The sequence below is a fragment of the Staurois parvus genome, unplaced genomic scaffold, assembly GCF_062004578.1.
Source record: "Staurois parvus isolate SC_StPar_1 unplaced genomic scaffold, SC_StPar_1.0 ptg001370l, whole genome shotgun sequence".
Lineage (NCBI taxonomy): Eukaryota > Metazoa > Chordata > Amphibia > Anura > Ranidae > Staurois > Staurois parvus.
The window spans coordinates 886,509-900,728 of NW_028319166.1; the positions used below are offsets into that span (position 1 = coordinate 886,509).

At 41.4% G+C, this 14,220-nt stretch overlaps 1 protein-coding gene across 1 annotated transcript in view; it reads right to left on the minus strand.

Annotated features, from left to right (window-relative positions):
• MRAP2 (melanocortin 2 receptor accessory protein 2) overlaps window positions 1-14,005 on the minus strand; it is a 39,314-nt gene extending 25,309 nt beyond the window's left edge. The window contains exons 1-2 of the mRNA XM_089661693.1: window positions 13,938-14,005; window positions 4,282-4,415 (exon numbers count right to left, since the gene is read on the minus strand). Of these exons, the coding sequence (XP_089517819.1) occupies window positions 4,282-4,408 (127 nt within the window). The 5' untranslated portion in view covers window positions 4,409-4,415; window positions 13,938-14,005. The remainder of the gene's footprint in view (window positions 1-4,281; window positions 4,416-13,937) is intronic.
• Window positions 14,006-14,220: the final 215 nt, after the last annotated feature.

Here is a 14,220-nt window from a genome sequence, read left to right on the forward strand (position 1 = left end):
CCGCCACCCGGCGTGTATATGGATTTAACTCTTTGACTTTCTGCTTCACAACCACTATTGTACATTCAAAGAGTTAAATCCATATACACGCCGGGTGGCGGTAATATTTTTTGGGTGATTAGTGCATTCCAGTGACATAAACGTACAGTTTACAGCCAACGGCAAGCAGCAATTGACCGATTGTGTACAATAAACTGACTTTCTGCTTCACAATCACTATTGTACGTTCAGTTTATTGTACACAATCGGTCAATTGCAGCTTGCCGTTGGCTGGAAACTGTACGTTTAGGTCACTGGAATGCACTAATCACCCAAAAAATATTACCGCCAGCCGGCGTGTAAATGGATTTAACTCTTTGAACGTACAATAGTGGTTGCGAAGCAGAAAGTCAGTTTATTGTACACAATCGGTCAATTGCAGCTTGCCGTTGGCTGTAAACTGTACGTTTATGTCACTGGAATGCACTAATCACCCAAAAAATATTACCGCCAGCCGGCGTGTAAATGGATTTAACTCTTTGAACGTACAATAGTGGTTGTGAAGCAGAAAGTCAGTTTATTTAGCACAATCGGTCAATTGCAGCTTGCCGTTGGCTGGAAACTGTACGTTTGTGTCACTGGAATGCACTAATCACCCAAAAAATATTACCGCCAGCCGGCGTGTAAATGGATTTAACTCTTTGAACGTACAATAGTGGTTGTGAAGCAGAAAGTCAGTTTATTTTGCACAATCGGCAAACTGCAGCACCAACTGTGCACGACAGCCACCAAAAAAAAAAGGGTGTATGTCACTTTAAATTTTCGATTCTTTGATAGCTGTGGCCCTAAGTAACGATTCTGTGTCCCTGAGTAACGATTCTGTGTCCCTGAGTAACGATTCTGTGGCCCTAAAGTCTCTGTGGCCCTAACTCTGTCCCTTAATACACACAGGTCTGTCTCTCTTGAATGACCGGAGGCTAATGGAGAATTCTAAGATGGCCGCGATTTATAGCTCCACCATTACACAGTGCTGGCTGGCTGCTGATTGGCTAATGCGATCACATGTCATGAATGCATTATGGGTCAGCGCGCCTTGTCTGCGCGCCTTCCCAGAGATCCCCGCCCCATCTTCTCTGTCCATTTTCTCCGTCGCCACACATGTCGCCGCCATTTTTGGGAAAATTTGATTCGTGCATCCGAAGTTTGCTAATCTTCGGATTCGTCGCGAATAGAATTTTTCCAAATCTTCGGAACGAATTCCACTTCGTCATGTTCGATTCGCTCATCTCTACTTAGGATCATGAGCAGTTCCTTTCCTTCTCCATACTCTTCTCTTCCCATCACTCTGGTACAAGTTGATCTTGGTCTCATCTGTCCATAGGATGTTGTTCCAGAACTGTGAAGGCTTTTTTAGATGTCGTTTGGCAAACTCTAATCTGGCTTTCCTGTTTTTGAGGCTCACCAATGGTTTACATCTTGGGGTGAACCCTCTGTATTCACTCTGGTGAAGTCTTCTCTTGATTGTTGACTTTGACACACATACACCTACCTCCTGGAGAGTGTTCTTGATCTGGCCAAATGTTGTGAAGGGTGTTTTCTTCACCAGGGAAAGAATTCTTCGGTCATCCACCACAGTTGTTTTCCGTGGTCTTCTGGGTCTTTTGGTGTTGCTGAGCTCACCGGTGCGTTCCTTCTTTTTAAGAATGTTCCAAACAGTTGTTTTGGCCACGCCTAATGTTTTTGCTATCTCTCTGATGGGTTTGTTTTGTTTTTTCAGCCTAATGATGGTTTGCATCACTGATAGTGACAGCTCTTTGGATCTCATCTTGAGAGTTGACAGCAACAGATTCCAAATGCAAATAGCACACTTGAAAAGAACTCTGGACCTTTTATCTGCTGATTGTAATTGGGATAATGAGTGAATAACACACACCTGGCCATGGAACAGCTGAGAAGCCAATTGTCCCATTACTTTTGGTCCCTTAACAAGTGGGAGGCACATATGCAAACTGTTGTGATTCCTACACCGTTCACCTGATTTGGATGTAAATACCCTCAAATTAAAGCCGACAGTCTGCAGTTAAAGCACATATTGTTTGTTTCATTTCAAATCCATTGTGGTGGTGTATAGAGCCAAAAATGTTAGAATTGTGTCGCTGTCCCAATATTTATGGACCTGACTGTATGTTGGGATCCTACTGGAGTATGGAGCGGCTCTGCCATATCTGCTGACAGTGGGAAACAGCCCACTATGAGCTGACTGTGGGTCACAGGAGAGCAAAAAAATAGTGCACTCACAAAAGAAGCATGGCCAAAAAATCTTTTCTTTTAAATATTACTGATGTTTAATATCTGTAATAAATAAATACATAAAATGCAATCCAACTGAGATACACAGGAAGGTGAATAATTCACTTAAATTTGAAGAACATCTCTTCCTCAAATAAATGTTTTACAAAATGTGACTTTACAGTATGTAACATTGCAGTAGAATGTAAGAAACACACTGTATCTCAAAATTACACTTATCTCTAAGAATTTTCATTCTCAGAAAATACATTTAAAGTGATGGCTTTTTTTCCAGTGCTACTCACATTCCTCTAATCATTGCTGTCAGTGGATGGAACAGGACAGGAGACTCTTGTGATGTGCTGATTGCAATATGTGTAAAGGTAATACCAGAACCTTTCAGGAAACTAGTGATAAACATGTTACAACATGTTGCAATGTCCTTGTAAAAAAAAAAAAAAAAAAAAAAGGTAAATAAATGTACATCAAACATAACTGTATTCCCTTTGCCTTTAACATGTATTCCTCCTGGACCATCTACAGTTTTTTGTTTTAATTATCCTAAAAAATTGCTTCCTTTTTACTAGACATTACATCAGATAATGTACCAGATAATGTACCAGTTGCAGTAATGTTCAACTCTATGTCAAACAACCATAGGACAGCTATCACATCATGGATGGATTGTAAATCTAAGATGGAGATGGTGTTTCAAGCTGTTAAACATATGTAAAGCATAGTGCATTTTATGGGGTAATCCATTATTACTCTAACTTGGGGTTTTTGTGTAAACCCCTTTATCTGAATTCTACTCTTTAATTTAATGAAAAACCATAGTTAGCTAAGCTAATGCTAGCTATATATTCTTCATTGAAAGCTCATCTATTTTTGATCATATTCCAGAATTAGGCTGTTTGGTAGACACAATTCACAGCCACAAGGCAGAACCACATTGTTTTCCATGTAATTACAAATCTTTCTGTTAATGAATCAACCAATTAATTAAGATCCAGTAAATACAATGATTCTCTTTAGAAACTGAAACCTCAGAGGTTTTAACATAGAAGAGATCAGGTGTGAGACAGGGTAGACTGATAATTTGGTGAAAAGGAGGAAGAAATTTTTATTTTTTATTTTTTTGCAGCTTGCATGTGTCTTACATAAATTCGATGAGTGGGTAAGGCCTTCATCAGTTCATGCTCACTTTTTGTTCTACCTCTTGTTGTTACAGAGGATTTGTTTGCCCATTAGGCCCCAACTTACTTTAGAAGAGTATACAGGCTTGTACAGCATGCCAGGGGGCCAAGGCACAATCCTTTTGCTGTGGGCATTCCAAGTCCCACGCCTGCTGTACTGGGCTGCAAACATCTTTACTTTACACCCTTACATATACCCAGTGAAGTGACTGGCCTTTGGGTGATACACAGAGATGAAATCCTCCTATATAAGTTGTACATGTTTATCTACAGTTGTCTGTCCCTTACATCCATTCAAAATGCAGACTTTACAGAGGATCTCTCAGCTCTGAAAAGCAGGGGGCGGGGAGCTGAAGTGAGGAGAGCTCTGAGAGCTGATTGGAGGGACGAGACACCCCCCCTTTACACAGCACACAGAAACAGAGCTGAGGCTGTCAATCTGCTGGAGGTCCCTTAGGAGATATTTACAGTACAGGTAAGCCTTCTTAAAGGCTTGCTTGTAGGTAAAATATGCAAAAAGGAGTTTACTTACACATTAATTGAGATAGGTACACACTATCCTGTAGAGTGATATTCTTTGTTCATACTTCATATCAGAGGTTTACAACCACTTTAAAGAGACCCCAACCAGCAGTATTAAATGCCAGTAGAGAATGTGATCACAAACCAGATTAAGTGAAGATCAATGGAGTGAATTTTTGATTATTAGTTCATCTCTATTCATGTATTTCTATTTTTACAAAGGCATTTCTCAGCATAATGAAAATCATCAATATTGTAATCCAAAATCAATATCAGTTATATTCCAAGTACTCACATTTGTGTGCCTTTAGCCCTTCAAATGAGACTGGTGCATATTCATAATACTCATATTCCCATGTGTATTCTGAATTGGATGGTTGTTTCTGGGATGTTCTGCTAGCATTTACACTATTTCCTGACATTTCTATCCTACAAAGACAGGAGAAGAAAAATTTCAAACCTGAGATACAGAAAATGGAATTATATAATTTTACCATGTGTTTAATATAGTATGTATGCCATTGTTCAAAGCATAGTTAATCTAGATATAAAAGCTGTAATCCAACTCTGCTATTCCCTATACGTTTCTAAAATGGTCAATCCCCCAATAAGATAAATATGTCATGAGAAAAATATACAGGCTGCCACTGCTGACCACACCCTCTGAAAATGCTACGTGCCTGGCTGTCATTCAGCTTTATTGGCTTTAAAGCTGAACACTAGGTAGATATAGAGCCGCAAATTGATGTAGTCCTGTACAAGAATGTACATACCTGACATTTACCAGGTTTCAGCTTCTTGAGAGGAAGAAGTACACTGAGCCACTCACTTAATGTGTTGACAATAAGCCAACAGAAGAAAGAAGAGTGATAGACAGAAGGGCTCACCACAGCTCAGTAACAGGCTGGGCTCAGAGGGAGTGGGGTTAATGATGCCTATCAGACCGAGGATAGGAAGGTGAATACTAGCTTTGTTACTGTGTTATTTAATCTTTAAGGGTCCATGCACACTGGGCTTAAAAAAACGGGAGGCGCCATCCTCACAGCTACACATTGCCTTTTCATTCATGAATATCGGCTCTTCTTTACTTTAGCTCTGAAGAAGGGAGTACGTCTCCCAAACCGCGTTAGTATACCACGCTGTCAGATTACCGCTTTGTCAGACCGTCACACTGGTTTTCAGTTTGTTTTATGAATCTTGGTTTGTGAGTATACATTTTTGTCATTTCAAATAAATTCCTTTTTATCAAGGTAATGCACGAAGAGAGTGCGCCCCTTCTTTGCTTTCTTCCAGTACCTTCAAGATTCCCCCGATCTTTAGAGGGCTGCACCCCAACAAGTGTCTGTTACTGTGGTCCTGGGAGGCGCACGGACTTGAGCGCTTGCGTATGCTTTTTTTCTTTTTACACATGTGAATGGGGCCATTAGAGAATTTTTGAGAGAGACCCAGCAGAGGTTGCGGGTGATTAACTGTAAGCGGAAGCCCCACTGAAAGCAACAGAAGGCTGCAAGCTCCTGCAGCTATTCACAGCCCTGTCTACATCCAGGGCTGATCATTCAATGGTAATCACTGCTTAGGCGATTTTATGTAAGTGGTCATGAATAGCTGTGGGAGCTTATTCGCCAGGAACTTTGTCTCCCACATCTAAACTCTAAGGGCTCGTTCACACTTGGCTGTTTTTCCAACGCTTGCCAAACGCCCCTATAGCGTTTGGCAAGTGTTGGTCCGGCGTTTGCGGAGCGTTTTTTAACGCTCGGCAAACGCTCCACAAACGCCGCATGTGCGGTTTAGCGGCGGTTGCTAGGCGTTTGCCGAGCGTTAATAACGCCCCACAAACGCCTATAATGCAGTTTGAGTGGTGTTACCGCTCCGCAAGCGCCCCGCAAACGCCCCTCAACCGCACCGCAAACGCCGGCCGGGCGTTTGCGGAGCGGCACCATAGACGAGAATAGGAGGCTTCAAAGCCTCCTGACTCGACCAGAGGCGTCCGTTTTGCCGCGACGCAACGCAACGCGACGCAAACGCTCCCGTTAGAACAGCACCATGTGCTGTAATGTGCAGAATTGGCAGAGGCGTTTGGGAAGCGGTAAAAACGCCTCCCAAACGTCTCTCTGCCGCTTGCACAAAAGGCTAGTGTGAACGTAGCCTAAAGGCCCCATTCTCAAGCATAAATGGGGTCTAAGTATAAAACAAAGTATTTTCACAAGGAGGTCCACAATGGAGGACAGGTTTAATATTAAAATAACATGCCATTATTTTTTTAAAAAATGTTACTTTTTATGGTGTCTACTTGAATCTAACTACCAAATACATACTTGCATCTAACTACCAAGTACATGTGCACAGACACAAATATCTGTGCAAAATGTCATAGCCAAGTATGTCTAAAGCTAAGATTTCATGCTCCAGTTAGAGCACACTCTGCTGTTTGTAATGATTTGCTATAAGTATATGATAAAAACGGAATGAAACCAGGGCTCATTTGCTCTTTATAATACAAATACAAATCAGGAGAATAAATAATAATTTCTTACTGAAAAAAACTTCAGTCATGTATAGATACAGGGCATGTGACTGTTTAGTCCTCTTTCACATGGGGTGGACTCCGCTAGAAGTCAGCTTGCTTAGCAGGGAATCTGCCTGCTGAGCAAACAGATGGCTGGTCCATGTCCACTCTGCTTATGCAGAGCAGACACAGACCATTGTCCTCTTTGCATGGTCAGATGTAAACAGACCACCTGTCCGTTTACACCCAACTGTCATCCGATCTGTTAGAGGGATGGAGAACGGATCCCCATCCATCTGTTTTTAGTGGATAGGATCGGATGTAGGTAGATGTAAAAGGACCCATGCCGCTCTGTAGAGAATTATGGTGGGCCTAATTGAGTCCACCTAATAAACTACAGGTGGACTTGATCAGTTCACCCCTGTGAAAGGGGCCTTACTTTATCTAAACCACTTGGTAACCGCCTCCTGTAACTATACTGCTATAAGGTGGCCACTGTGTGCGAAATCATATAATATATGTGTGGGATCCATACTCTCGGGCAGGGGGCACGCACCGGGGGATCACGGGCCCAGCGATGCTGTAATTCGGTACATCACTCACCAGTTCCAGGCCAATGAAGTTGGGCCTGGGCCTGCTGATCAGTTGTACCTAATCAGAGGGCTTCCTGAGCCTGTGTTTACATTACACAGGCACAGGAAATGATGCTAGCTGCTCTCTTTTCCATTCTAGAGAGAATAAAGCAGATTCAAAGCAGCACACTGACAGAGTAAAAGCACAGCTAGGTCACATTTAACCCCCCTGATCGCCCCCCCCCCCCAGTTAACCCTTTCCCTGCCCTGTCACCAGTGTCATTGGTACAGTGTACAGATTTTTTTTACTGATCATTGTATTCGTGTCATGGGCAACTTCAGATAGCGTTAGCGTCAGTTAGCGTTCCGCCCAGACAGGGTCAGATTGTCCGCCACTACATTACCATCACATTTAACACTCTGATTGCCAGGAACACACTCACATACACACTATAAACTTCCATTGCTATTAGAGTGTCTGAACAGATCAATATCTTTGATCAGATGAGAACTAAACCAGCATTCACAATAGTATAGTATCCCCTGATGTGGAAAGTAACAAAAACAACCAGGCAGTGCATTTCCAAAAAGAGCAGGAGGCTTTATATCAGCTGCAGCTGGGAGCAAATTCATTACTTGCTCAAAGAAACCCACTTTTATTAGAATTTTTGACCATAGATTACAGGTAGTACAATATAATTAGTTGCTAAGATCTACGCCATTGTAACTAACCATAAATTTGATACCTATCATACATCCAGACAAACATTCATTCCCATAATTCCTATATGTTTATTAGCAAATATTTCTAACTGTTTTTGTCTATAGTTTTATGCAGTTAAAATTCTTGTCTACAGACAATATGGCACCCAAAGTGTTCATCATTATATCAAACTCTTCTTGTTTTGATTAAATTTCTCCATCCCAAGGACATTAATATACTTATGACTTTGTGAAAATGAGCTCTAGTTCACCGAGCTCTGTGTCAAGTGTCTAACCATACAATTCTACACTATATTGCCAAATGTATTGGGGCACACCTCCAAATCATTGGATTCAGGTGTTTCAATCACCTCCATGGCTGCAGGTGTATAAAATCATGCACTAATGCAGGCCATAGATGGGTCGAAAAACGGCAGATTTTTCTTTTAAAAAACGAAAAATCGGTCGTTCAAGCGGCCGACGTTACCATCAATGGTAAAAAAAATCGGCCGATTTTCATCCTGTCTACAGCCGGCAAAAAGTGTCCCTGCAGAGAGCTCTGCTATTTCTTTGACAGTTCCTTGACATTTACAGAGGTTGCAACAATGTATCTATTTGTATCCATTTAGGATACAGATGTTTTTATTCGGAAACAAATAGATACATTGTCGCAACCTCTGTAACTGTCAAAGAACTGTCAAAGAACTGTCAAAGAAATAGCGGAGCTCTCTGCAGAGACACTTTTGCCGGACTGGAATTCCTTTTATTTTTCATCCTTCTTCTTCTTCATCATCATCCTCTTCTTCTTCTTCATCATCATCCTCTTCTTCTTCTTCTACTTCATCATCCTCTTCTTCTACTTCTTCATCATCATCCTCTTCTACTACTACTTCTTCATCATCATCCTCTTCTTCTACTACTACTTCATCATCATCCTCTTCTTCTACTTCATCATCATCATCATCCTCTTCTTCATCATCCTCTTCTTCTTCTTTGTCATCACCATCCTCTTCTTCTTCATCATCATCCTCCTCTTCTTTTTCTTCTTAATCATCATCCTCTTCTTCATCATCATCATCCTCTTCTTCTTTTTCTTCATCATCATCCTCTTCTTCTTCTTCTTCATCATCATCATCCTCTTCTTCGTCATCATCATCCTCTTCTTCGTCATCATCATCCTCTTCTTCGTCATCATCATCCTCTTCTTCTTCTACTTCTTCATCATCATCCTCTTCTTCTACTTCATCATCATCATCCTCTTCTTCATCATCCTCTTCTTCTTCTTCTTCTTTGTCATCACCATCCTCTTCTTCTTCTTCTTCTTTGTCATCACCATCCTCTTCTTCTACTTCATCATCATCCTCTTCTTCTACTTCTTCATCATCATCCTCTTCTTCTTCTACTTCTTCATCATCATCATCATCTTCTTCTTCTACATCATCATCCTCTTCTTCTACTTCTTCATCATCCTCTTCTGCTTCTACTTCTTCTTTATCATCATCCTCTTCTTCTGCTTCTTCATCATCATCCTCTTCTTCTACTTCTTCATCATCATCCTCTTCTTCTTCTGCTACTACTTCATCATCATCCTCTTCATCATCATCCTCTTCTTCTACTTCATCATCATCCTCTTCTTCTTCTACTTCTTCATCATCCTCCTCATCATCCTCTTCTTCATCATCATCATCATCATCATCCTCTTCTTCATCATCATCCTCTTCTTCTTCATCATCATCTTCTTCTACTTCTTCTTCGTCATCATCCTCTTCTTCTACTTCTTCATCGTCATCATCCTCTTCTTCATCATCATCCTCTTCTACTTCTTCATCATCATCCTCTTCTTCTTCTTCTACTTCATCATCATCATCATCATCCTCTTCTTCTTCGTCATCATCATCCTCTTCTTCTACTTCTTCATCATCCTCTTCTTCTACTTCATCATCCTCTTCTTCTTCTACTTCATCATCATCCTCTTCTTCTTCTACTTCATCATCATCATCATCCTCTTCTTCTTCATCATCATCCTCTTCTTCTACTTCTTCATCATCCTCCTCTTCTTCTTCTTCATCATCCTCTTCTTCTTCATCATCATCATCCTCTTCTTCTTCTACTTCATCATCATCCTCCTCTTCTTCTTCTTCTTCATCACCATCCTCTTCTTCTACTTCATCATCATCCTCTTCTACTTCTTCATCATCATCATCCTCTTCTTCTTCTACTTCTTCATCATCATCCTCTTCTTCTTCTACTTCTTCATCATCCTCTTCTTCTACTTCTTCATCATCCTCTTCTTCTTCTACTTCTTCTTCATCATCATCCTCTTCTTCTGCTTCTTCATCATCATCCTCTTCTTCTTCTACTTCTTCATCATCATCCTCTTCTTCTTTTTCATCATCATCCTCTTCTTCTTCTGCTACTACTTCATCATCATCCTCTTCATCATCATCCTCTTCTTCTACTTCTTCATCATCCTCCTCCTCCTCCTCATCATCCTCTTCTTCATCATCATCATCCTCTTCTTCTTCATCATCATCCTCTTCTTCTTCATCATCATCTTCTTCTACTTCTTCTTCGTCATCATCCTCTTCTTCTACTTCGTCATCGTCATCATCCTCTTCTTCATCATCCTCTTCTACTTCTTCATCATCATCCTCTTCTTCTTCTTCTACTTCATCATCATCATCATCCTCTTCTTCTTCGTCATCATCATCCTCTTCTTCTACTTCATCATCCTCTTCTTCTACTTCTTCTTCATCATCCTCTTCTTCTACTTCATCATCCTCTTCTTCTTCTACTTCATCATCATCCTCTTCTTCTTCTACTTCATCATCATCATCATCCTCTTCTTCATCATCATCATCCTCTTCTTCTTCTTCATCATCATCCTCTTCATCATCATCATCCTCTTCATCATCATCATCCTCTTCATCATCATCATCCTCTTCTTTTTCTTCATCATCATCATCCTCTTCTTTTTCTTCATCATCATCATCCTCTTCTTCTTCTTCATCATCATCCTCTTCTTCATCATCATCCTCTTCTTCTTCTTCATCATCATCCTCTTCTTCTTCATCATCATCCTCTTCTTCCTCTTCTTCTTTTTGTCTTCCTCTTGCAGGTCACTGCTCATGCGCAGATTTTTTATCGGTAAAAAATCGGCCGATTAGCCCATTATTGCCGATTTTTTTCCAACTTTCCCGATTAAAAAAAACGGCCAAAATACCAAAAAACGGCCGAACAAATAGCCCACTAACGATCCGAAAATCGGCCGATTTTATTTTTGGCCGAAAAATCGGCCGATTTTCGACCCATCTATGGCCTGCATTAGGCATGCAGAAATCCACGGAGATTTCAAATCCCCAGACCTCTGAAGCGGCTTTCTCTCCTCTACTTGCAGCGATGACAATAGGGGCTAGTGGGCATCTGATTGGTCAGTGCCGTCGCTTTCTCTACTCTCCGATTACTTAGAACATGGAGCCTCTGCTACAGTAGTATACATCCCCACTTGACCACTCTCTGCTGCAGGAAAACTCCCTGACCTGTTAAGGCTATGCTTAGGCTATGACAGCCTGGGTCCACACAGAAGCAGTGAGGAAACCGCATGCGATTTGGACAGGAATCACTTGCTATTCTTTGCAGTGCAATTTGCGTCCATACATTTTGTATTAACGCAAATCGCACAGCAAAGTATCGGTAATCAGTATCGGCGAGTACTTGACCAAAAATATCGATACTCATTGAAAAAAACGGTATTGGTGCATCCCTAATTAATACATGTATATATTACATATAGTGTTTTCCTATTCAAGTATATTTCAAAGTGTTAATTAAGACACATACAGACCTTTATGTGTGGACCTCTTGACTTAATTAATATACATGGTTTTCCCATGTTATACGCCAAGGGTCTCCAAACTGCGGCCCGAGGGCCGGATGTGGCCCTTGGCTAGCCTTTATCAGGCCCTTGAGGCACTATTCCTTCCACTGATACCACTGATGGGATACTATTCCTCCCACTGACACCAATGATGTGCCACTACTCTTTCTACTAACACCAATGATGGGGCACTATTCCTCCCACTGACAATGATGATGGGGCACTATTCCTCCCACTTACACCGATGATGGGGCACTATTCCTGCCACTTACACCGATGATGGGGCACTATTCCTCCCACTGACACCGATGATGGGGCACTATTCCTTCTACTGACGCTAATGATGGGGCATTATTCATTCCACTGACACCAATGATGGGCCACTATTCCTCTCACTGACACCAATGATGGGCCACTATTCCTCCCACCGACACCAATAATAGGGCACCATTCTTCCCACCGACACCAATGATGGGGCACTATTCCTTCTACTGACACCAATGATGGGGCACTATTTCTCCCACTGACACCAATGATGGGCCACTATTCCTCTCACTGACACCAATGTTGGGCCACTATTCCTCCCACTGACACCAATGATGGGCCACTATTCCTCCCACTGACACCAATGATGGGGCACTATTCCTCCTACTGACACCAATAATGGGACACTACTCCTCTCAGTGACACCAATGATGGGGCACTATTACTCCCAGTGACACATGATGACACACTATTCCTCCCACTCATACCAATGATGGAGCACTATTTCTCCCACTGACACCAATGATGGGGCACTATTCCTCCCACTAATACCAATGATGGGGCACTATTCCTCCCACTGACACCAATGATGGGGCACTATTCCTCCCACCGACACCAATAATGGGGCACTATTCCTCTCACTGACACCAATGTTGGGCCACTATTCCTCCCACTGACACCACTGAGCATGTGCAGAATGGCTACGGGTTCAGTCTGTCTTATCAGGAGATAAGACACGGGCATTTGAACAAGAGGAGGATCAGAGAAGACAGGATCAAACAGCCTTTTTACACAATGCAGAGGATTAACCCCTTAGGTTCTACAATGGGAGAGTAAGCTGTATAGCGGATACTTATACCTGGAGAGGACCGGAGGAGCGCAAGTGCCGCCAGAGAGGGGGATACCATCCAGTATCCTGATACTGCCTGTGAAGGATCCTGGGGTGATCCTGAAAGCAAGCTGGCCCAGTGGGTCATAGTAAGGAGGTGAGGGGGCATTTCAGCCACTGAGGATTTTTTTTTCAGTTGGTGTGAATACACATTCACCTTTATCACCTTGCATGGAATATATTTATATATTTTTTGGAGCATGACTCATGTAAGATTTTTGTGGACATTTTAGAGTTTTTTGTTTACTTTTTACTATATATATAATTTTTTAATGTATTGTTGATTGCTTTTTAACACTGGTCACTTTGTTCTAGTAGATTATTCACTGGTATTCTACACTAGTAGGGGATTGTATGTGTATTGGAATATGATTCCGGGTAACCCTGGGGATTTGTGTTGATTGTTTTTTCCACTTTATGAGGCCTTAGAAAGGACCTTATTACACTTTTTGGGCACTATATAGCATTTGGCACTAAATAGATCCTTATTGGATCTTATCACTATAGAATTGTTTTTGCATGTTTTATATTCATTCATTATATTTGTATTTTATGCGCACCATTATTGTTTTGCACAGTTTTGTAAAGGTATTAAATAGAGTGTTGGTTGTTTTATTATATACTGATCACTCCTAAAAAGAGCAGGAGGAACGTGTTAGTTGAATGATGGGGCACTATTACTCCCACTGGCACCAATGATGGGGCACTATTCCTCCCACTAATACCAATGATGGAGCACTATTCTTCCTCCTTCTGACCACAAACCTTGTGGCTATGTTTATTCTCACTGATGCTATGGCCAGGACATTTTCTACCCCCACTGGCCATAATCTGACCCCCTAAAGTCTGAAGGACAGTATACTGGCCCTTTGGTTGAAAGGTTTGGCAACCCCTGTTATACGCTAACTACTTCAAACTTCTTGTCAAGGCTGTTTTTCTTTGTAGTGGTCAAGAGATCAACTTCAAGTTAAACTTTAACTGTAGATTTTATATATTGTATAAAATGTATTTTTTGTACACATTGTAAGTGCAACATTTAAAGCAACAAAGCATTCGATATATTTGTACTACACCATTGGAGCAGGTATTGTTCCTTCTTCTGTTTACATGATATTGCTGCCCATGGAGTGACATCGGATACCTTGTGAGATCCTTGTGCACAGGTGGCTGAACAAGTGGATATTGGGGACTCCTTTCATCTCTTGTATTATCGCTTACCAGTTAAAGCCCTCTTCTTCTTTATTCTCACCTACCAAAGCAGAGGACAATAGAGCATTGGTAAGTGCACACCTGTGTGGGGGTGCACTGTGACCACAGTGTTTTGTTATCACTGGATATTCTGTTTTCACTGGATGTTTTTTCATCACATGGTGGATTTAAATATGTGATGTTTGATTTGGATTCACATTCATTTATTTATTTTC